The sequence below is a fragment of the Diabrotica undecimpunctata genome, chromosome 1 (assembly GCF_040954645.1).
Source record: "Diabrotica undecimpunctata isolate CICGRU chromosome 1, icDiaUnde3, whole genome shotgun sequence".
Classification (NCBI taxonomy): domain Eukaryota; kingdom Metazoa; phylum Arthropoda; class Insecta; order Coleoptera; family Chrysomelidae; genus Diabrotica; species Diabrotica undecimpunctata.
The window spans coordinates 180,901,706-180,927,003 of NC_092803.1; the positions used below are offsets into that span (position 1 = coordinate 180,901,706).

At 32.4% G+C, this 25,298-nt stretch overlaps 1 protein-coding gene across 1 annotated transcript in view; it reads right to left on the bottom strand.

Moving 5' to 3' along the window:
• Positions 1 to 99: 99 nt before the first annotated feature.
• Positions 100 to 25,298, bottom strand: part of wgn (Tumor necrosis factor receptor superfamily member wengen) — a 228,856-nt gene continuing 203,657 nt past the window's right edge. The window contains exon 4 of the mRNA XM_072520684.1: positions 100 to 6,629. Coding sequence (XP_072376785.1) covers positions 6,550 to 6,629 — 80 coding nt within the window. The 3' untranslated portion in view covers positions 100 to 6,549. The remainder of the gene's footprint in view (positions 6,630 to 25,298) is intronic.

The window sequence follows — 25,298 nt, forward strand, 5'->3', positions numbered from 1 at the left end:
TAACAAAAATTGTAGATTTGGCTTTAGTCCAACAAATGTTGCCAGGTTCCTCCTTATTTTGGTTCATTAATTATTCAGGATAAAAATAAAATAACCGCATGTGTTAAAATAAATAAAATTTTATTTGGCAATAATTTACATACACAATGTTCAAATAAATACGAATATAATTATCTACAAAACAACACTTAACTTATTAAAAAAATAAATGTGCAGCAGATTTGTCAAAATGTACAGACTGTTTAACATAAACTTCAAATCATATCAGCGGCAAAATAACACCGAAAATATTTTAAATATTGTTTAGAATGTTTGCGTCAATGTTGGGAAAACATATGGAACATTTATTTAGTCTACGACCAAGTGATAGACATTTTTTTAATTCCACTATAGTTATTTATAAGCTGAAACTGAAGATTGATTATATCAGGGAAACAATGTGGATCATAACTTCTTTTAATATGTTATGTATCCTAAGTATATTCTCTTTCAAAGGTTCATTATGTTCTCTTTTGACCTTGTTCATAAGTTTGACATGTTGATGTCAGCGTAGGAAATTATAAAATCAATTTTTTCGCTATCATTAGTGAATTTAATAATTCAGAATTCATTTTTAAAAATAAAGAGATATAGAGTTGAAATATTTATTCTGAAACACTTGGTTTTATGTGTTTTACATTTATTTTCAATCTATAAAATGTGGCATACTAAATATTCCATAATATGCTCAACGTGACACGAGTACTATGGATTTCAAATATACCATTATCAGATGTAAATGCATCATCCTCTTTGTTTTGTTTGAGGATAAAACTCGATCTAAAAATTACAACTTATGCAAATAATATATCCTAGAAACACCTGTCATAAACATCGAGAAATGGATATGAAAAGTATTATAAATTGTTTAGAGCTTAACAAAAATAAAAGAAAATTGCCTTCTTTTTTTCCAATTTTCCAAAAAATGAAAATCAACTCTCATGGAAATGTATTCAATTCTAAAAGCAGCGATAAATGTGAAACACGATATCGATATTCCAAAGTATAAAACATTAACATCTTTAATAAAACGGTCTTCTGATAAATATTGTTGTGAGTCACATACCCCTAATCGACTTTCGAGAATCTAAGGAGTTCTCGTTGCCCGTTAAGCTATTTTCTAGACAATTCGTTCTCATTATATAAGCCAGGGGGGCGGGCTTTGAGTATTAGTATTGGCGATGCTACGTATTAGTGCGAATTGTTTTCCAAGCGATAATTATTAATGTAATTAGTAATTGTGATGTTTTTAAGTTATATGAAGTTAGTTAAACCCCGTCGCTTCAATTAATATCTGAATCAACAGAACATCGTAACACTATGTATGTAAGAAACGGAAAGATCTTTACAGAGAATAAATTTAAGTAATCCTGAGTGTTCCGGATAAGATAGATATACAGGGTGATTGCTTAATGTGAGAAAGCTCAGTAGATCTGTAATAGTAAAAGATTTAAACAATAATTATTTATAAAAATTGTAGATCTAGATAGTTTTAAATTTTATATTTTAAAATTTGTTACAATCTTATGGGGTGTTTCACAACGAAGGAGCGTCAAATCAAAGTATTTTTAAACCAAACTCACTCTATTTTATTCTAAATGTAAAATCTGCTTTACTTCCCCATCGCAATATAAAGTTGTAACCTGTTATACTGGCTATCGAAAAAGTTATAACCAATATTACATGAAAATCGTATCAAGTTCAACATCCTGTATAATGACAGAGTAGTATGGGAACAATAATCTATTGCAAACAACGATTTCTTAATAATTGTCAAAAATTATAAAAATGATTAATTGTGATAATCTTCATTAAATGAATACAGGGTAAGTTAAAACGTAAGTACATTATTTTCTTGGTAATTATAAATCCGCTACCACTTCCTCCTCACACCTTTTTCGTGGTCTTCCTTTTGGTCCTGTGTCCTTCATTTGATTTTCTTAAGCTCTTTTCGGCAATTTGTCGGTCCATTATCACTACATGTCTAGCCCATCGAAATCGAAGTTTGGCGAATTTTGAGATCGGTGTCTCTTTGAACAGTTGGTAAAGCTCATGATTTTATCAGCATCTCCATACTTCGTTTTAGTTAATAGGTCCTAGTATCTTCCATAAGATTTTTCTTTCAAAGACTTCCGGCTTTCTTTTTGTATTCACTCTATTTATATTATCCCGCATAATATGTTTAATATTTATCCTTTCTCTATCAACGTTTTTTAGTGCTTATTTTTCTTTTGTGTTATTTTCCTGTTATGTAAAATACTACATAAGTATTTTTGGCAATTGGTCAAAATTCTTTGTACCTTTATGTAACTTTTCTTGCACTATTTTATCTTTTCCCATGGAGATTATTTCGTCTGACGTGCAACTGGCTTTGATAAATTACATGTTATTAATCTGTACAATATAAATCAATGTTATTTTCACCGCTGACACATATACGAAGATTATTCTAACTGAATATAACCCTGCCAAGTATTTGTGTCCTTTAATAACTATTGCTGTGCAACTTTAAATGTTATACATCGTGATAAACATAATATTAACAACATCAAACATATATACAATACATTGCAAGAACAGCATTTTATCGATTTAATTAAGTAGTGAATGGATTATGTTACTTACGTACGTTTACATACAAAGCGTAAAAAGTAATACAGATATTTTGGTTATGCATGGATAAATGGAAGAGTAGAAACTGATATACCTGTGATCAAATTGAGCAAACCGGAGTGTGTTGCACAAACAATTGTAGAGTATATGGGTGTTTCACGAGCTGCACAAGTAGTTGTAGAAATTCAAAATAGATTGGAAGTACTCGTGCAACAGGATGTGCAATTCCAGTTTGTTTTGAGCAGATATCGCCGGTTCAAACTTTAAACCTTTAAAGGCAAGCTAGATGGAAGATATCTAAAAGTATCAAATAACTTTTGCTATGACGATATTGTTTCTCGTAACAATCTCAGTGTTACTACACCCCATAATAATTAAACAAAAATATTAGGGTCCATTTGTAAATAATGTTTATAGTTTAATCGTGAAATGACGTGAAGTCCTTGAGTAGATTTGCATCATTAAAGATATATCTTTAGATCAGGCTTTCAATCGTGCCCAACACGTAAAAGTTTTGGATATGCTTAAAGAGGTTGACCTTGGTAGTCGTGATTTAAAATTAATTGCCAACTGGTACTGGAACCAGACTGCTCAAATAAAAGGTGATGACCAGTTATCTGAAGAGGTCAGAATTAGAAGAGATGTTTGTCAGAGTTGCACACTATCTACGCTGTTATACAACGTTTATAGCAAAAAAATTATATAGAATGTATGAGTATAACTGCGAAGAAGGTCTGACCATAAAGGGTATAAAAATAAACAACTTAAAGTATGTCGACGTCGACGATACCGTTGTCATTGCAGACACTATGGAGGGTTTAAAAGAGTTGCTCGATCGTGTTGTATACACAAGTTCTGATTTCGAGCTTAACCGGAATAAAGGAAAAACAAAGTGGTTGGTGGTCTCAAAAAAATATATCAGGGGCATATTGGAAGTGAATGGTTAACAAGTAGAGGGGATTTTAATAGGTTGCCAGTTTAATAAAAACTGGGATAATATGAAAGAGGTTCGTGCAAGAATCGAACAGGCCAGGACATCTTTTAACAAAATGGGACCAGATTTATGTAGTCGCGATCTTAGCACGACGTTACGAACTTGGTAGAGAGTTCTGGGCTGCTATTAATTTAGCATTTTATATTATAACGCGAAAGCTTGGACTCTTACTAGCATCATATGTAAAAACGTGGTAATTGGCGATATCGGGATCATTTTCAGGGTGCTGTTTTTCAGGAAGGTGCATTTGCAACTACAGATACTAATAACCAGTATAAAATACAGATCTATACATGTATAGCTCTGTATGTATTTTCCGTACAGGGGGATACAATCGCACCACTTGCACCCCGCTGCCGGAACCATGCGGAGTGGTAGCCTTTGAGATGTGGTGCTACAGTAGTATGATCATAATATCATGAATATACCGAGTGGATTGGATAGGAAACTTTTATTTACTATAAAAAACGCAAGCTTGAATATTTTGACCACATCTTAAGAAATGACAATTGTGAACTATTAAAATTAATAATAGAAGAAAAAATCGTAGGAAATAGAGCTCCAGATCGTAAGCTTACTTCTTGATTAAAGAAGCTTAAACGATGGTCTAAATTTAGCAAAGCGACCCTCTTTAGAAACGTTGTTGGCAAAGTATAGATTGCGCCAACATTTATTTAGAGAAGAAGAAACATTTATCTTTTCTTTGACCATTCTTTCATCCAAATTCTTTTTTTTTCCTTTTTTAAGATCAACCTCTGAGGCAATCACTATTCTTACAGGACCAGATATAAACAATTTGCGGATGACAGAAAAAAGATAGATTGTAGTTCACGCAAAAATGCGTAATGTATGGGTAACCGTTGTGTACAACTATTTGTTGTGATACGAAAGTTGATCACAGATATATAAGAACAAGAAATTTGCTACTAGTTGTCTAAAAAACACCAGTTGGTGTAAAGAATCATTTTACTTCAATTTTTCATATCAAAGCATGTATGGATCTACCTTTTTTTGTGGGAAGTTATGCGAAATTTAAAAAACGTAGAAGGTATAGGAGAAATAAATGTCAATTCACATTCATGTGTCAAAGGAAAGGATGACTTAGTCTTCTTCACAAAGATAAATGCTCCTAGATAATCATTAATATAAATTATGAGAAACTTTCGAAAAATTAACAAAAAACAATTGCAAAGAATTTATATATTGAAAAATAGTTATCAAAACAGCAACCAACTATAGATAAAATGTACTGTATATTAGAAACATTTTCTAACATTTTCACAAAAACAAGCATAACTCACTAAATCATACAATACTACAAGGTATCATGTAGAAAAATACTTTAAATGATCTGAAATAAGTACAAATCCAATAGAAAGTTACTACAAAGACCTCAAAGAATCAATTAATTGATTAAAAGGTGAATGCTGAATAGTGGACATACTAAACAAAAAGCAATAAAGCAACAACCTGTCATAACAATAAACCTTAAACAACCAGAAATCTACGTAGGAACATTATAGGAGCCTGGATCAATACAAATTTTTCTAAGCTTGAAAAATTTTGAACCACTCCTACGATCCTTATTCTACTCAACCATTTACATGCAGGAATATATACCTACCAGAGACATTAAAAAGGTTTTATAATACCCAAGATGTACCTATTTTATGCATTTTTATAATTGAAATAAACTTGATATTAAGATTTCGAATGTTACTTAATATAAGTAACATAATGAAGCAAAATATACAATAAGTATTTATATAAAAGAAATATTTCGAAAAAACTGCCAATACGATATTTGAAAGATGTTTATGTTTCATAGTTTCTTCTGATGAATTTAGATTTTTTTTGGCAAGATAATCAGGTAAAAAATTATATTTTTCAAGATTCCAATGCGGAAAATACTAAGTATAGTTTGTTTTATAGTATATCGTCTTGCTTCATCCCTCCTTAAATGATTTACGTTTTTAAACCAACATTATGAGATATTTTACATAGACATTTTACACAAAATTAGCTAACATATATTAAGATCCTACCAGACCAACATTCTAGGTATTTTATGAAAGTGAGAATGGTGATAAGTTAATAACTCGTTTAAAGACTGTAACGATAACGCCGTTACCGCCTGCCAACAGCTAGCCCTCTCTCTGTGTGCCGAACACTCTCCAACCACCTACCACTACCATCGATGCCCGCTGGAGATGGAATACCAGCACAAGTATAAAATGCCGCGAAGAATGACGAGATCTAAGTTCTAAGTTTTATCTAGAGTATTCATCTGGCAAGTACTTCTAACTCGGTCTCTGACTACTGATCAGAGTCAACCGTCCTTTTCCATCTCTGCGATCGAGTATTAATCGATCGCTTCCGTTCCGCACCTCGCCTGGGCCGACCGAGTATTGATCAGCCGCTCCCGGTCTTTAGATATGGACTAAAGATCTTCCTTCGACTTACCCATCCGAACGCCGCTAATATTTATTTTCCGTTCACCGGCATCAATCTCGAAATCCGCAATCTGTTTGTTTTATTTACCAGTATTCGTCTTTTTACTTATTATATGGAAGTAAATTTTATTTTATTTGTGTGTCAAATAAAGCTACCCGTCACAAGAGTGAAAAACCAAAACGATATATTTTGAGACACACTTTACTCTTAGACATTTCATGATGTTTTCATTAATCTTAAGACTTTCTAAGATTTCCAAATTAATGATTTTTATAAAACTATTAAAATCAAATCATTTTACTTATCTTTACTCGTTATGTATTGGAAGTTTTCTCATAGTACGTATTATAAGCACAAAAATAAACAAAAATATATCTATAACAACTATATACACATATAGCTACAAACAGAGACGTTTTTTAAACTACATGTACTTCGGGGTTGTAGAGTTATTGTCCCTTGGAGTTGTTTTCTTCTATGTACACGTTTCCTCTGGGTATGGTTCCTATTTTGTCGCCTTCTTTTCTTTCTGGAAAGAATAATAGAAATTTTAACAAAAATGTATACATTTATAATGATTTTAAAGTGAAGTACTTGTAATATTCATTATATACATAACGAAATCTTGTAGTTTTAACGGTACTGTACCAAGCCACGCTGTTTTTCAAGTTCCCATATCATTATTAACCCTGTGTGTGTCTAGACTATTTAGAAAAATGCGTAATATTGCCGATGACTACGTCTTATTTTCAAGTTTCTCCCTCTAATTGATTTTGTCTTCGTATAATTATGTTAAAAGTGTGTGAAATCAACCATTTCTCAACCAACTCAACTAGTTGCTATCAGCAAGTCCTCGTAGACACTTTGTCTCAGGACCAGCAACTTCATGTAGAGTCGTACGTTGCCATGTTATCAAATTCACTGGTAACTTTAACATCTTAATATGTAATATCGAATTATGTAAACTAAATTTTAACCTATAACTTTTAACGGGTTTTTACCCAAATATTTAGTGGCTCAAAACATGTACACCTAGACACTGATGATGGAATATGGATTCCGAAAACGTTTTGTCGTTATGATATAGCCCGACTGGGTTTTTAATTATATACCTTTTATAAAGGATTTTAATAAATTTTTTCCTTTTTTATTTGTCTAACTAAAGAATTCGTTTCATTTCTGATTCGTTTATAGTGGTTATAGGCCTGTTGTGTTAATTGTGTTCTCTATTCTAAAAAGGCTTTCTTCTTTTTTTCACATTTTGTCTTCACGTCCTCTCTAAACCATGGTGTTTTCTTTTTTGATAATGATAGTGTTCGTTACTTTCCTCTCTCCAGGTGATTATGTTATTTTTGAGTTTTTCCCAGCTTTCCTCGATGTTATCGTTTTCTAATATTTCATTTCCAGCGATATTCTCTGGTATTTTTTCCTGTATAAGTATTCCGTGGATTACGTATTAAGTCCTTCGACTTTGATTTTTGTTTGTGTTGGCGCCGCTCTCTTGAGTGAGAAGTATTTCAGGATGATTCTTATTTTACATAATACTACGCTATGGCCGCTATCTACATCTGAGTTGAGGCATCTTACGTCGAGGAAAAAACCAAAGTGTTGGCATCGATCCCGAATATCACAGATAGAGCTAAAGTCAAACAAAAAAAAATCAGCATAGACCACTACAATGTGGGGTAGTAAACAAGTTCACCTACCAGGGTTCCCTAATAACCAGCGATAATGACACATCTAAAGAAGTAAAACGAAGTTTTACGACGAAGAAGAAGAAGTAAAACGAACGTTAGTTTCAGCCAAGCGACAAAAAAAGAGAACACAAAGAGAAATTACCAAATACATCATTGCCACAATCATGTAAACTAAAGTATCAAAGAAGATAAATACAATATTTATTTACTTATAAACGAAAACATGTAATATGAGATTGTTGAAATAATACATAAACTGTATAAACACAACGTCACAAATTCCTAAACACATAATAAAAACATTCTAAAGCGGTTTTCCATAAAATAGGGATAATTAAACGCAAGTGATTTTAATGCTTTTGAGACGACTGAATCGAACTGAAAATAAATGGAACCAATGATTTTATTTTCGCCATGGCGACACTAAAATTAAACAGGCGACACTTCAAAAATAAGTTCTTCAACATCATCGTCTAAAAATGCAGTTCTCACGTAAATCAACGAGTCGTATAGGCCAGTCTATGCATTTGAGATGTATCTTTTTTTCGTGTTAACTTTTCGTATTTATTTATAGCACAGCACAATGTATTAAAACTAAAAAAAATTCAGGTTTTTGTTTGTTTAAACTTTTATGTTATAACTATTTATTGTTAAAAGAAGAATGCAAGAGTCAATGGTGTATTTAAATTTATTGAAAGAGCATTTCTAGCACTAGAGCCAGTAGAGATCCTGGTTTGCACAGAAAATTTTAAGCGGATGCTGGTTAAAATATGTACTTTGATTGTATTAGTAGTGTATTAGCTGATAGAAACGACATTCAGGGATAAAATGACAGATAATGCATCCAAGCCATAATAAGGAAAATACCTTCTCCAACATAACAAAAATTGCACCTAAGAAAGCACAGCTTCTGTTAGGATTAGTTCGGGTTAGGACTATTTCAAGGGTAAACACTATTATATGTTAGAAAAAATCAGGATAAGGACAACAGAACTACGCGAAGGAGACACATTGCAGTACGTAAGAAAAATACCACTAGGAAAGTTGCTGATAGAGAATACAGTAAAGGTAATAAGAACAAGTGATAGAATCATTGATGAACATTGAACTTGATAAAAAAGTATTAAATGTTATACATGTATATGCTCCTTAAGTAAGATTGGGTAAGAATGAAAGTAAAGTTTTGATCATTTAATAGACATACTTAAATATATTCCGTCAGAAAAAGTATATAATAGGATGTGATTTTAAAGAAAAAGAGAATATGAAGCAATAAAAGAAATGCTAGAAATGCTTCAAATGGAGTGCGATTGAAATACTTGGAAAACCCTTACGAGGAAAGAAGCTTGATAGAAAAGAAACCTGGTGGTGGTTAAACGAAACAGTTGCTGTTAATTTCCGGTTAATACCGGAAATGAACAGCAACTTTGTTATTTTAAATGGGGCACCCTGTATATTATTGCATTTTTAGATTCTGCTTAAGATTCTAAATAAAATTTGTATAATGTATATATAATGTTGTATAAATGAGGAATTTTAGGAAACCAGGAAAGGCAGATACTCAAAATGTCCCTTTACTTCAATACACAAGCCATGCGATTTTTAAAACTTTGCAATACATTTTAGAACATCCCTAACGGCTCAATTCTTCTTATCTTTGTGGTAATCTTATCTTTTAATTCCAAAATATTGGCAGGCTTTGTTTTATACATGATGTTTTTTAAGTGACCCCCCCCGGAAATAGTCTAAAGGATTCATGTTGGGTGGTCGTGCGGGTCATTCGATAAAACGCTTTCCAATTCATTTTCTGGGAAATATATTATTTAGGTATTGCCACATTGCCTCACCGCGAATTGTGAGGTGGAGCACTATCTTGTTGCAGCCAAATATTGTCGTTTGGGATTTGTTTCAAATAATTAAATTTCTACATTGACTTTTAGTGAAAATACTTACTTAAATTTGGAAATAACCGAGCCAACTCAGATATAGTACTATTTTCCAATAAATCTAAATACGCCGGACCATATAAGTTCCCCCCAGTGAAAAATGGATCAATTATTTGATCGCCTAACTTTATTAAGTTTTTCTAGATACTGTGTGTGGTATTCACGCATCCAACGAGGATTGTTACGTGAACAGTATCTATAATTACGCCTATTTACGTTTTTGTTAATTAAAAAAGTGGCCTCACCGCAAAACATAACATTAGATACTTAAAAAATTTGGATAGTAACATTTTTCCATCGTTATGTCTGCAAACTCTTCATGTCTATCGAAATATCTTCTTCTTCTTAGGGTGCCTGTCCGTTCCGAACGTTGGCGATCATTCTGGCTATGATGACTTTGTTAGTTGCTATACGGAATAGCTGTGTTGAGGTCTTTCTATACCAATCTCTCAGGTTAAGCCAGGATATTCTTCTTCGTTCTGGGGCCCTTTTTCCTTCAATTTTACCTTGCAAAATGCATTGAAGTAGCTCGTATCTGCCTTGATTTCTCATTATATGTCCATTATATGCCCCAAGTACTAAAGCTTACGGCTCTTCACAATGTTGACCAAATCCGCGGTTGTGTTCATCCTCCGCAGTACTTCTTCATTGGTGACTTTGTCCATGGTAACTTCTGGATCCTTCTGTATAATCATAGCTCAAAAGCCTGAAGTTTTGATAGAGTTTCCGCCTTCAATGTCCACGTTTTTACTCCGTATAGAAGCACTGAGTACAAGTAACATTTAAGGAGCCTTATTTTTGTTTCTATTCAGTTAATGATTTCGATACTTGAACTCATTTCCCTGGTATGGATATTTGTCTAGAATCCACACAAACATCTAAATATTTGTTTTCAGTTGATGTAGTTTCTGTGCTCCCTGAACCGGTTTTAAACCTGATATTATTAGTTCCATCAAAGAATAGATGGAGTGAGAAGGAGAGGCAGATCCAGACCACGATTTAAGGATCAGGTGGAGGAAGACTTGAGAATGTTGGAAGTACGAAACTGGAAAGTTAAGGCGAAGAATAGGAGAGAATGGAGACTTATCCTTGAGCAGGCCAAGACCCACCATGGGTTGTGAAGCCAATGATGATAATGAACCGGTTTTACTGAATCAGTTTTGTTAAACTTTTTTACTAATTTACTGACAGTAGATGGGATAGGTCTTGAAATGGGCTTTCGGTTAGGATTCATGTTGACTTCTACGCATATTACCATATATACTAACATTAAAATCTCAATTCGTTCTTTTTCAGATATACGATCCATTGTACCTTTAAATAAGCACCAACAATACTAACTTATTGAAACGTCAAAGTTGTTATTGGAAAAGTCATAGCCATCTAAATATATTATTTTAACTTCGGCGAAGATAATGTAAATGCAGCAATAACTCCGAAATTATGACATTTAAGTATAGGGAACATTACCTCAAAAATTAATCAGTATTTCTTACGGACTTCAAAAGGCAAAAAATATATAGGGTCGTCCATTTGAGATAAGAAACTTGATTAGATTTACAGAAAAAACGGAAGATCTGACAACGATGTAAATACCAACATAATATCGGCGGCATCACAGGACACACCAAAATCTATAAAAATCGTATAAGCCGTTTCCGAGATAATTGAGGCATTTCATACTTAAAATTTACTATGTATAATAACAATAATGATAGACACATGAAAAATCATCTGTGTTCACTAAATTAAATTTATTTTTAACACTTCCATAATCTGCATTCTTACATTTTTTATTTTCTCACTTACAATAGGATATAGTCGAAGTTTTGTCGAGGAAACAAAAAAAAATCTGGCGTGTCTTAAAAAAGAACAACTTGTCGAATCACCGGCCTATAAAAGAAAACTCTTCCCGATGATATATGAAGTTCCAGCACATTTCCAGAATAAATTTGGATGCGGTTAGACTAGATTAAACGGATTTTTTCGAAGGAAAAATAATTATGAGATCTGATGTAATTCCGGGTCTAGCCGGCGTATTTGACAGGAAGTTTCAAAATATATCTAGCGTCTTACATAAAGTTGGGATGAGTTATTTTGAGTTAACACCGTGAGGCATGGATTTCCTGTTGTGTAGGTGATTAGGAATTTTAAAAAAGATTATCTTCGGTATTGGCTTATATATTTTAAGTTGTTTGTTTGTTGTTTGTTTACTGGTTTCCTGCTTTTTAAATTCTTAAATCAGGATTATGCTGCTTTACAAATTTACTTGCTTTTTATCCATATGGATATAAAAATCTTGGTTGTTGTAAAACTGTAGGTAGTAGTTTTAGAATGTTGTGAATTTTGAATTCAAAATGTCTACGGAAAAAAGGGATATTAAAACATTTTTATCCAATCAATAAAACACTAAATACAATACAGCCCAAAATAAACAGTACCGAACTTGTAATTATTTTAGTGTCACCTTATTGCATGTTCTAAATGTGCTCTTCCTCGCTCAAGACAGACTGCATACCGATATTCCAAGTTTGTCGTCATCTTGTGGAATAATGGTTGTTTCAGTCCACAAAGACGGCTCTAACGGCATCCTTTAATTCATCGATGGTTTGTGGTGACAGGTTAAAAACGGCAGTTTTAGCCATGCCCCAAATGTATGCATCTGAAGATGTGAGGTGTGGAGAATGTGAAGGATAATGGAAGGATATGTCCTTGAAGAAATTGACGACTTGCGACAGCAGTATGGCAAGTTGCCTCGTCCTGCTGGAAAAGTTTGTCTCGAAATGCAAAATTAGGTAGATAAGGGATAAAGCGTGTTAAAATTTGTATGTACCTCTCACTTTTGCACTATCTGGTCTGGCAAAGCATAAAAATCGATTCGTGCAACGATTTACATAGCCTGAGAAATGAAAACTTACTTCGTTTGAAAATTATACATTTTTAAACAAGTCAGGATTTTAATACTGTACCGCAAGAATTATGGCGCAATATTCCACTCTACTGCGATAATCCAGAGGATGTAATTGTTGATGTACCTGAACCACATAAGAAAATGCACCCAGCCCCTTCAGGATTAGTTGCAAAGGAAGTACTTTTTAAGCCAAGATGCAACGTATCCCTTGCCTAGCTTGTTTCGGATTGTCTTCTTCTTCTTTAAGTGCCATCTCCCGATCGGAGGTTGGATATCATCATCACTATCTTTACTCTATCTACTGCTGCTCTGAAGAGTTCTATAGAACTGCATTTAAACCAGTCCCTTAAATTCTTCAACCATGACACTCTCCTTCTTCCTATACTCCTTCCACCTATTATCTTTCCCTGTATTATCAGCCTTAGCAGTTCATATCGCTGTCCCCTCATTACGTGTCCCATTTCTCGCAATACTTCCGTGTTAGTTTTCTTCTGTGTCCATGCTATTCTAAGCATCCTCCTGTAACACCACATTTCAAAGAACTGCAACTTATTTATGTGTTCTTGCTTTAATGTCCAGCTTTCAAGCCCATATTGCAGCATCGAAAACACGTAGCATCTCAGTGCTCTTACTCTCAGTTCTAATCTAAGGTCTTTGTTGCAGAGAATTGTTTTTATTTTTACAAACGCATTTCTTGCTATTTCTATCCTTGCTCTTATTTCGGTTGTTTGATCATTATTGTCTGAAATCCAGGTTCCTAAGTATTTGTATTTATCAACCATTTCTATCGGTATATTTCCCAAATGTATGTTTGTTGGTATATTTGTTTTCTTTGTTATTATCATGTATTTGGTCTTTTTTATATTCATTTTTAGTCCATAGTTTTCACAGAACCTGTTTGTTTTGTTTATCAGTAATTGGAGTTGTTCAGCAGAGCTTGCCATAATTCGGATTGTCTAAGATTAGCTAAAAAACAAATTCATGGTTAATGATGTTGTTAACTGTCCTGAGATGTCCCGAGTTTTCTTTTCGTTGGCTCAATACATTACCCGTATTTCTGAACTTTTCAATAACCTTCAACATTACAGCATTATTTGGGAGAACCTTTATTAAACCGTTGTTTAATACAGGATGATCATACGCGTATGGCAAACTTGCACCATTACGTTGGCCGTATGGTTGTACAATGTCCTATGACCTTTAAAACCCAAGTTACACCTTTTTTTTAATTCACCGGGGCTTTGTTTATAAACAATAGGCAATTTAAAAAAAACTATTTGGAAGATTAAGTGTTCGAGTTAAGACAAAAAAATTTAAAAAAGATTCTTTTTAAAATGAACCGTCCATGATGCACAAAAAATAAATAGTTTAAAAACGAAGCGATTTTACTATTCCAAAACTGAACTCATAAATTCAAATTTATAAAAGTCGCAATATCCCCGGTTTTAATCAACGAAAATTGATGTTTCTTTTTTAATTTAGGGTATCTCGTGGCATAGATCATAAAAATGCATTTAGTTTATTTGTGAATTATACATTTAACCGAGTAATTTGTTACCACTGCATATTAGTCTATATCTTCTGCTTTTATTAAAAGCGTCGGTGTTTAACCCTGTCCAGTCGCGCATGTTCTTCAGCCAGGATATTTTTGTCCTCTACCAGGATCCCTTTTTCCTTCGATTTTGCTTTTTGTAATCAGATTATTTCAACTACTTTACCGAAAACTGGACCTCATTTTTGGACAAAAAGTCAAGATTAATGGACTGGTACAATCTGCTTAAAGCAGAATTATTAAAAATAGAGAAATACAATGTATTGTAGTTTTAGATAACATGGCCGCCTAATTTGCTTATGATTTTACTAAATTCCTTTCTATTTTTATTATATGTTGTACAAATATTGCGACTTTGTTAGTCCTGTCACTAAAGTCGAAACAAAATCGAACAGAAAACTCGAAGATGCAAAAAAAGTTTTTAAGACCTTTCAATAAATTTTCACACGAAGTAACACATTTTAGATAAGAACTTTTAAAATATTTCAAATTATGGTAAGATATAGAAATACCATAAAATTATAAGTATTCTTTTTCTAATTATTTATTCTTTAAATTTTACTGGATTGTAACTAGACAATTATAAATTTAAATTTGCCTATCTGTCACCAGTGAATAAATTAAGGAGTGATCATCCCGTTTATGTACTTCTAAGTGTTTTATAACAATTCTTTTTATTAGCGTAAAAGTGCGAACAAATAGAGCTGTCAAAATAACAAAACAGTCAAGCTGATTATTTAGAAAGGATTTTATGGTTTTAAAACACCTTATAAATAAGCTCTTTTATCTATTGTTAATACATTTTGAACAGCAGTATCACATTACAAAAGAAAGCCGCCATTTGTTGTGCTTTTTAGAATATTTGCCTTTGAAAAGTTGTGAAAAAGGTATTTATTATTTTAAATAAGTATGAGTATTTTTTATTATCTCATTGAATAGATAGAAAACGACTTTAAATTTTGGTTTTTTGGGTTTTCGTGGGAAGTTTTTTAAAAGAAGATGCTGGTATAAAGCTTTATTCACGGAGACAGTCCATGACTGGTTTCTGACAGATTCGCATGCGCAGTTGCGTTTTCGGCGTTCGCGGTGTTAAAAATTCAAGACTGACAAAAAGTTTGACGTTCGCGGAGTTTTTCTAAATGGTTCATGATCAGTTAGAAACAAGTGAATTGGGTTTGTAGATTAGATTGCGCATTTTTAGTCAGTAAAAGCGCTATACAAACTAAATTGTCAGGTTTTTTGTTTTGTCTTCGTCTCGTACAAATAAACATAACAATAACAAAAATTCTTATACTAAACGAGAAAACATGAACATAAGGAAAATGTAGTTGAAATTTTTATTCAACAGTTATTCATAAAAACTTTAATTTTTATTTTTTATACAGTTTTTGACAATCTTTTAAAATGTTTCAAATTTTTTTACCCAATACAGTTACTTGCTGTGTTTTTTTAATAAATTAAAGACATTTTACCAATGAATATGTTATTTATAATACCACATTGAGAACGTTGAATAAGGTTATTTTTTGTTAAGTATTAATAACAAAAATATAGGGTTTATAATTATACCACCATCTGAGAGACCAGCTTTCCATTTGTTTTCAAACATGTTACCTTTCTGGTTAAGGTTAGAAACTTTGGTCTGTTTTGAGGTTAGAAACAGTAAGAAATGTACGAAAATGGAAACCAATAATCCCTAACTGGTTTGAAACTGGTCGAAAACTAGTCAGTGATTCTCTCCGCGAACAAAGCTAAAAATTTACTATGTACAAAAAACACATAAAACATGGATTGGAATAACAACCTGGATACATTCAGTGGAAAAATAGTTTAAGCTGCATACAATCAAACAGAACAAAAACAGGAAAAAACACTCCGGAAATACCGGAGCTAAGCAGGAAAATACAATGTATGTCCATCAGAGATAAGAACAATGGACGAAAGTCCATAAAATGAATGAAATGACTTAAAGCCACCAAAGTCATGAACTATTTAAAAAAGTTAAATACCTATTTGGCCAAGAGTTCCAGCCACAATGTCAGGCTATCCAAGACCAAGTAAAAACTAACAGAGAGCATTGTAGAAACCTATAAAAAATACTACGTCTACATATGCATTAGTATCATAACACAAGAAACACGCAGTCAACGAGGCAGAACCGTTAATCTGATAAGCAGAAGTAGAGAAGGCTCTCGACCAACTAAGAAACAAAAAAAACCCAGGGATAGATGGCATGGAAAGTCCATGAAATGAATGAAACGAATCAAAGCCACGAAAGTCATGAACTATTTAAAAAAGTTAAATACCTATTTGGCTAAGAGTTCCAGCCACAATGTCAGGCTATCCAAGATCAAGTAAAAACTAACATAGAGAGCATTGCAGAAACCTATAAAAAATACTACGTCTACATATGCATCAATCTCATAACACAAGAAACACGCAGTCAACGAGGCAGAACCAATAATCTGATAAGCAGAAGTAGAGAATGCTCTCAACCAACTAATAAACAAAAAAAAAACACAGGGGTAGATGGAATACCAGCGAAGACTCTGAGATTGATATAGATGTAAAACTAGATACGGAACGGAATATTGGACAGCTAAAAAGAAAGATGGATAAGAGGAGTTGCAAAAATGGTAAAAATCAGACGGAATTTATTAGGGGAACCCATGTCGTCGTTTAGATGGAGCACTAATTGATACCAAAATGAGGGAGACAAGACAATAATCGTCCAATATGAGAAATCACTAAGTTGGAAGTTCCTGGAAGGGGTAGGAGGAAAAAGCTTATATAAGAAATAATTCAGAAGATAATATTATATTGGTATAACAGAAATATATAAAGAAAAATAATGATGATGATGATGACGAGACCCATGTTATAAGCCAGAATTTGGAAAATATCACTAACTGGATAAGAAAATCGTAGGAAATAGAATGTTTATTGGTGACAGATCTATGTTCAGCAAAGGTTTTGATCTATAAGTTTAAATGCAACATTTGCGTCTTCAAAGATGCTGAGAACATAGACTTAGACATGCAAGCTTTTGTTAAACTATTTAAATTGTCATAAATACATATTCCCAGGTCTGTTTTTAGACTCAGTTTTCTAAATATTCAACCATCATTTCTAAGCTTGTTTTTATATAATCCATAAAATTATATAGTCTGCATATCGAAGATGATTGAGATACCTTCCATTTACATTGATGCACTTTAGTAACTAGAGAATATTAAGAAACGTAATTTTTGTTAGATAAATACAAAAATCTAGTGATATACTCTAAAAATCGACAAACGATCATTATTTCTTTTAAGCAATTGTTAAAAATCCCAATTTATTTTCATGCCTTTGCGAGATTCAAACATTCTCTCCTCTTTTACACACCCCAGACACGTGCTGGCGAAAACGAATCCCTTAAATTACCGAATAAACCCTTAATGCCTGTACAATTAAATAAATTATATAGAATTTCCATACCCCAATTCTAACACTAATGCCAAGTGTAGCAAAAAATAATTAAATGTTCCTCTGGAAAGACGTATTGAATGGAAGGTATTAGCAGGATTTGGCTTAAACTTTTAAATGAGAAAGTTTGAGGCTTTCTATCGGAATAAATTATATTATTATTATTTTGGGTGAGCTTTTAGAGAAATATATAACAGTGAGGATTTAAAAACCAATTACTCCAAAGACAGAAAAAATAAATATAATAAGAATATAACCAGAGAAAATACAAGGAAATGTTATAGAAATAGGGGAAGGATATACAGATTTGTGACAGTTATATATTGAACAATGAACGACGCATAAAGAAAAAGAGGTGATTAAAAAATTATGGTACAGTAGACTAGCGCGAAGCCTCATGTCATAAATCTATGTTTTCTGTAATTTTAAAATTGAATAAAGTAATTTTATTATTTATTTATTGTTTACATTTTAAACAAATTATATTATATTAAAATAGTTCAATAAATTATTATGTTTACTCCTAACGCCACATGCTAACGATACAATAACTAACAAGATAAGTCAACGCGCATGTTCTTGCATCTCTCTCGCACACCTGTGACGTAAGCCTGAGACAACTTTAATGATGCCAAGTTAAATGCTCTATCTGTTGCTATCCTGTGTGCTTAAAAACGTAGTGAATGAGATTTTTATTTATTTATTGATGTAGTAAAGACTTTGTATATTATATTGTTATATAAATTTTGTGGTGAAAACATTCAGTTTACTGTGATAATATCACCTAATTTATTTATCGTACGCAACTTCTTATCGACTACCTGTAGCTACTTTATAAAGAAGACTAATTATTTAGTTGCCATAATGTATTGTGCAGTGGTGGGTTGTTTAAACAATTATAATAAAAAAAGTAAAACTTTTTCGAAGTGTCGTTTTTTTATGTTTCCTAGAGACAAACAAATGCGTAAAGTATGGGTCTTCAGTGTTTTCAGCGAGACAAATTTAATGTAGAAACCGCGAGAATATGATCAAAACATTTTACAGAATCTGATTATTGTTTAAAAGAAAAACTATGCCTGACATTGCCTCCCTATGTTGCCTGACAAACAGTGGAATATTACTACTAATAGTATAATTAATTATGAAATTGTCACTGAAGAGATCTTTTTCTCGCTAAACCTTCCTAGTGGTGATACAGAAATTAACCCTGAAGATTTAATTGACATTCATCAAGATTTTATTAATTCGAATATAAAAGATCTGGAATGGGATGGATTGGAAAATTTAGCCGGTTTCATTGCATTTAAGTTACAAAAAACGAAATACTTGGATAGCTATATTACGGACGCTAACGATAAATCGTTTACTTGGATAAACCACATTTCTGAGGGTGATTTAGTCAAACCAACACTGGAATTTGTAACTAAATGTAGTGAACTGGAACATATTTTTCGTAGTTATAATGGCAACACATTAAAAATAATTAAAAATTATTTAAAAAACCTTATAGAAACTGCAAAATATGTAAATGTTAGCGAAAATTTAAAATTACTTTTTTTATATGTAAAATGTATTTTAAAATACTAATTCTAAATAAAAATATTAAAGATAATTACAATATCGGCAAGAGAAAAATCACGAAGATTGTAAAATAAATGTCTAAATGATATTCATAAAGTCTAAAGTATGACCTGCTTTTCCTTATGTTTCAAATTCTTTACATTTTACCGGTCTTTTATATTTAACATTTTGGGAAAAATTTCAAAAACATATAACTCTGACCACAATAATCTTATATTTTTATTAAATTATTCAACAATTTAACTTAACTATCCTTATTATAAATCAAAATTCAAATGACAGACAAGGGACCATTATTTTCGATTTGCCTAATAATTCCCCTGACACGTTGCATCATCCTTTGGACGACCTCGGTGTCAATTTCTCTAATTTTTGTATATATGCGGCGTCTTAACTGTTCCTAATTTTGTGCTTCCCATCCGTTATTATAGACTTTCCGACTTAATATTGCCCAGAACTCTACCAATGCCGTCTGCTTTCGGTACAAAGGTAATGTTTCGTACCAGTCCCTTGTGATCCTCGCGTAATGACATGAAGCAAGATCTGGCCAAAAGACTCTTTGATCATTTGCATGATGTGTGTTCACAAACTGAAGCAATTTAGAGAGACATCTTTGAATATAAATATTTGCATTTAAGGCTTCGCCTCGAACAACACCAATGTAGGGCTGTGAGATAAAGCCAGCCTCAGAAATTGCACACCATACCAAAATTTTGTCCTCAAATTTTTTCTTACTTTTGAATTTTATTTCATCAGGACATTTTCGTAATCGTTCGTGTAAAAACCCATCGTTACCCTTCATCTCAGAGTTGGACAAAGTAAAATATTTTTCATCGTCCATCACGATCAACTTGTTGACGAAATGCACTCGCCTTAACGCGCGGCAACATCTCGGAATTCTCTCTAATTGATCCTCTGTGTATTTTGGAGCTTTCCTTCTTTTCCGGTAGATAATATTGTTACTCGATAGGGTCCTGTATACTGTAGTCTTTCCAACATGAAATCTTCTGGCCAGTTTTCGCTGTGAGACCCCAATTTTGTTCTTAGCTGCTTCAATCCGTCTTGCCTCTCTTATATGGTTCAAAATCCGCGGTCGGCCACTTTTACGCAAGTTAACACATGGTATCGCTTCTTCACATTCTCTGATTGTGCGATAAATTGTCGATTTGCTTATGTTTTGATCTCGATAAATATTAACAATATCTCGTTTCGACATTCGCCCAACCATATTATAAACACCTCGACGAATATCAATTTTATAAGACATTTTGCAGAGCACAAACCAAAATATTCTGCTTTGTTTATTAAATGTCAATAACTGATGACATTTCAATTCCATGGCCTTCTTTGTTAAATGCATTTTGCTTCTCAATCAGACCAGGTGAAATTTTTCCCAAAACTTTAGGACCATACGTTAATTTATGTTTTGTACCAATATCTATTTTGTTTGTAATACACACAATCAAATCGAAGATTCATATATTTCTTTAATTAATTTTACAAATTACTTATTAATTTTCAAACCACGTTTTCACAGAAAGTAACTAGTTATGACTTCTTAGTGCAAGATATGGCATCACGGTATACGTACCGTTAACAGTTTAAGCAAAGAATATAGAAGCGTCTATATTCTTTGGTTTAAGTTTCGAAGTTGTTCATTACAGTAATGGAACAACGTTGCCATATGATGCATCATTAAAATAAGATCCACACAAGTCCCCTGGGTTTGTCTCGCTATGACGTCATGCGCAAAGTCGATTAAAATTAAAACGGCAAGTGAGCATACCTTGTTTGTTATAGTATCATCGAAACGTATCAACAAAGCATACGTTGCTTACTTCTGACAGACCTGTCACAATTCAGACGAAATATAAATTAATAATAAAATATAAATATCATTTGATAGTAAATTTAATTATTATAAAAAGTAAATAAGATGTTTAAAAATAATAATTATATTTATACGAAATTATTTTAAAACGAGAAGTGCCATAGAAATTTAAACAGATGAGTTAATATTGTTATAAATTAAATGACATTTATGACTTTTAAATTTTTACAATCCTTACGAATCGAATCTTTTATTGGCTGATATTCTTTTAATTTTTTACTTCTCATTTAATGTCTTATTTTGTTAGTTATTTTTCATACAGTTACAGTTTTTAATTTAAACCTGCTTAAAATAAATATATGATGACTAGAAATGACTTCCGTCTGAAATGACAGTGAGACCTTCTCGTTGCGCTAGTTCTATGACGCCTTCTCGTGGCGCTTGCCTCATCATTTTACTATAGAGAAAAAGTAATACAACACCAGTATAGAAGCTTCACTTCAAAAATAAAGGATGCAAAGAATAAAATATAATGAAGAAATAAAGAATACGATAGGTAATACAGAAAATTCCCATCTGATGATGTTAATTTTCATCTTATCTTTGCTCTTTTCTAATTCTGTTTTCAGTCATGACCATGCAATGTTAATGATTTCTGCCAAGTCGTATATGTTATATAACCAGACGGAATCGTGATGAAATGTCGGGACTGCAGTCTGCGGCTTGAATTGAAACTGCATTTATTTCATCAGTTCTATCCATATTCTAACTTACAAAACGCTGTATTTTATTTTAAGAAACAAATTATTACATCAGATGATTATTACATGGTATTCTACGAAATAGCTAAGCGGCACTGATTTAGGCCTTTTTCAGATATGTTATTAAGCCCAACGAGTTTTTCAGTTTATCAGAATTTTAAAATATTACAGTACATGTCGCTTAACTTGCAAGTGTCTGTGTCAAATTGATTGACTTTTTGTTTATGTGGCACATTTCGAGAAATAGTCTTATTTATAGCGATTTTATATATCCAAGATCTTGACATCTGATAAATTAAGTTTGTGATTGTTGTGTTAGTATGGTGTGTTACAGCACAACAATATTTATCTGTTTTGCAATCACTTTTATGCTGCGTTATTCTTTGTTTTAACCACTGCGATGTTTGTCCTATATACTGCCCATCAACTTCGAGACAAGACAGTTGATGAATGAGATGACTCTGAGTTAGAAGAGGTGTCTGGTCTTTAATGCAGTGCATTGATTGGTGATCAGTGTAGTAGTGTCAAGGGATTAGGAAGACTGAGACCTCGCAAACCCCGAAGAAGGCATCAGAGGGGATGTCGAAAGCTCGGCGCAGTGATAATCGACGCGGTTCAACTCGGAAGCCTGTTGAGTTTAATATTAATACTTGTATTCTTGTAATAGTATTATTCTTAGTTTTAGGTCTAATTGTACTAACCGCGGAAATCTTTCGGAACACACATATATATATATATATATATATATATATATATATATATATATTTATATATATATATATATATATATATATATTTATATATATATATGTATATATATATATATAGTATATATATATATATATATATATATATATATATATATATGTATTCATGTCATTTTTATATTGTATAAATCTTTTTAGTTTGTTATATGCAGAGAATGGCCTAGAAAAAAAATGTAATACGGCTGTCCTGTATTACAGTTTAAACATAATATTCTGCCTTTAAACACATTGTTGGAATGACAGATGCAAAGAAAATAAGAAAATCAGCCAGCTCTGCGTAGCAGGAAATAATCAGCCTGTCACGTGCCACAGGAAAAGCGCAAATTACGTTTCCTGTTTTTCCTATTTGCTTCCACTGACAAACTAATACGCGTCACAATGGCCTCATATTTTTATTTTGATTTGTACACCTAGAGATGGATAAGTCTGATTTAAAGTTAGTAAAGTAAAGTCAGTTACCCGGCTCTATAAAAATAATGGAATTGTTTTCCTGTTTTTCCAGTATTTTGAGAGGATTTCTATTGAAACTCTCGGCAAAATAGCAATACAATTTAGCTTCTTAATGCTTTTCCAACAAAAAAATTATTTTATTTTTCAATCAACTTTTAAAAAATGTCTTTGTAGTTTTGATTAAGTCGCACAAAAACGTATTCCTTCTTACGATTTTTAAGCTCACGTTTGGTGACTAAGACAATGATTGACTGTATTATTTTTAAATCTCGCGATCGGCTGATCCGTTGAATGGATCACTGTTCTGGATGCAGTAATTTGAATCCGCTGAACCGAATCTCTGAAATACTTCGCTTTTGCCATCCCTGCGTATAATACCACTGCTTACATATCTCTGTATTTTTTTAATTTAAAGCCATCGTTTGTACGCAAACAGCAACAAAAGATTACAGAATACAAAGCGGAAAATATCCATTTTCATTTTGTTTGTTTGTTGCAGGTGCAGGTGCGACAAGTGACTTTTAATCTATTCCTAAATGACAGCAGCACAAAACGAAACAAATCATTGTTTGTTCCTGAACGTTTAATTTTAACGGAAGGTGTCTAGATGGTATTTGCGTTCGTTGTGAGGGTAACGCGAACTGCATAACAAACCTATTTTTAGTCTTGTAATAGATATGTAATTCATTAAAATAGGCAGTATATTTTCAATCGTAAGTCTAATTTTACAATACATTCACTTCGTGGAAAACATTAAATAAAATACTAGAAGATAAATCGGGCGTGTAGGTAGGACTATTTAATTCTTGAAAACTTTTTTTTGATAGAAGTGAGGTAGGTACAACCACATACTGAAAAAATGTTAAACTATTTAATAACACACAAACATAAGAAGAATAAAGGAAAAATACGCTCAAAAGGACATGAATTCAACCAAATCGGAAAGTTTAAGAACTATGAGTAGTTCAGGTGACAAATGAGATGAAACTAGTAAAGAAATACAACAAAATGAAGAAAGAAATGACGAAAGAATATGAATATTCCAACCTGTTGCCTAAAAGGAAAAGGCTCATGTTCAATAATATTCTGAATATATATCGTCGAGATTAGAAGAACTGAAGATACACGATTGAACAGTAGATTATATTTTAAATTCCTACAATAACGAGTTCTTGTCGACAAAGTGCATAACAGGTCCTTGTCGACAAGGTTCCGTTGATAGTCGCAAAGGTAGTACACAAGTCAAAATATTTAAAATTGTAATATATTTTCCTGATCAGTTAGGAAATATACTGAGTGATATTGCATCACTCATTCCATAGCAGAGCGTGATAATAGAAAAGACCACAGAGACTGATAGAAGAAAATGTAACGTACAAGGTATAAACGAGTGGATACTAAACAGTTTTGCAGTTTTCCTCGTGATCTTTTGGCTTCATATGGCCGCCAATTCCCGATTTCTTTATTCCATCGGCCATCCTTAACACGTTCGTTATGTCCAGCCCATTTTCATTTCAGTTCAGCTGCCTGTTCGACAGCATCTTTTACTGTTGTTCTATTACGAATGTCTTTATTGGTTTTATGGTCTTTGAGCAAGATACCCAGCATCTGTCGTTCCATAGCTCTCTGAGTTTTTCTGATGTTCTCCATGTTTATTTTAGTGAATGTCCAGGTTTGAGCTCTATATGTAAGTACAGGTAGGATACAGGAATTAAACACTTTGGTTCGCTATATCTTTATTTTTAAGTACGTATGAGAGTCCAAAAAATAGTCAAGGCGATATCTGTTTAAAATAACGATTTGTGGATGGGAAGCATACGAATATAAATGCAGTTTTTTGCATAAATCGCTCCAAAATATCACTACACATGGTAATTTCATTATGCGTGAGTTGTAAAATGTGGCTTAGCTAGCTGTTTATTTAACGAAATATATAAAAAAAAATTAAAATCAATATATAAAGAAAACTCTTTAATATGTTTAATCACCACAGAAAATTTCATGAAAATGGGTTCAATAGTTTTTGCAAAATAATTTTGCAATCAAATTTTTTTTTGAATTAATATTTTTTAAAATTATACAGGTCAAAAACTAAAACTTCTAGATACTTGAATTTTTTTTTACATATAGACGAGCATTCAAGATTTCAAACCCATTTTGAAAAATTAAAATCCATCGATTAGAAGCTAGAGATTTGTTTTAAAATTGTTTAAATTGTAGTCTTAAAAAAATCT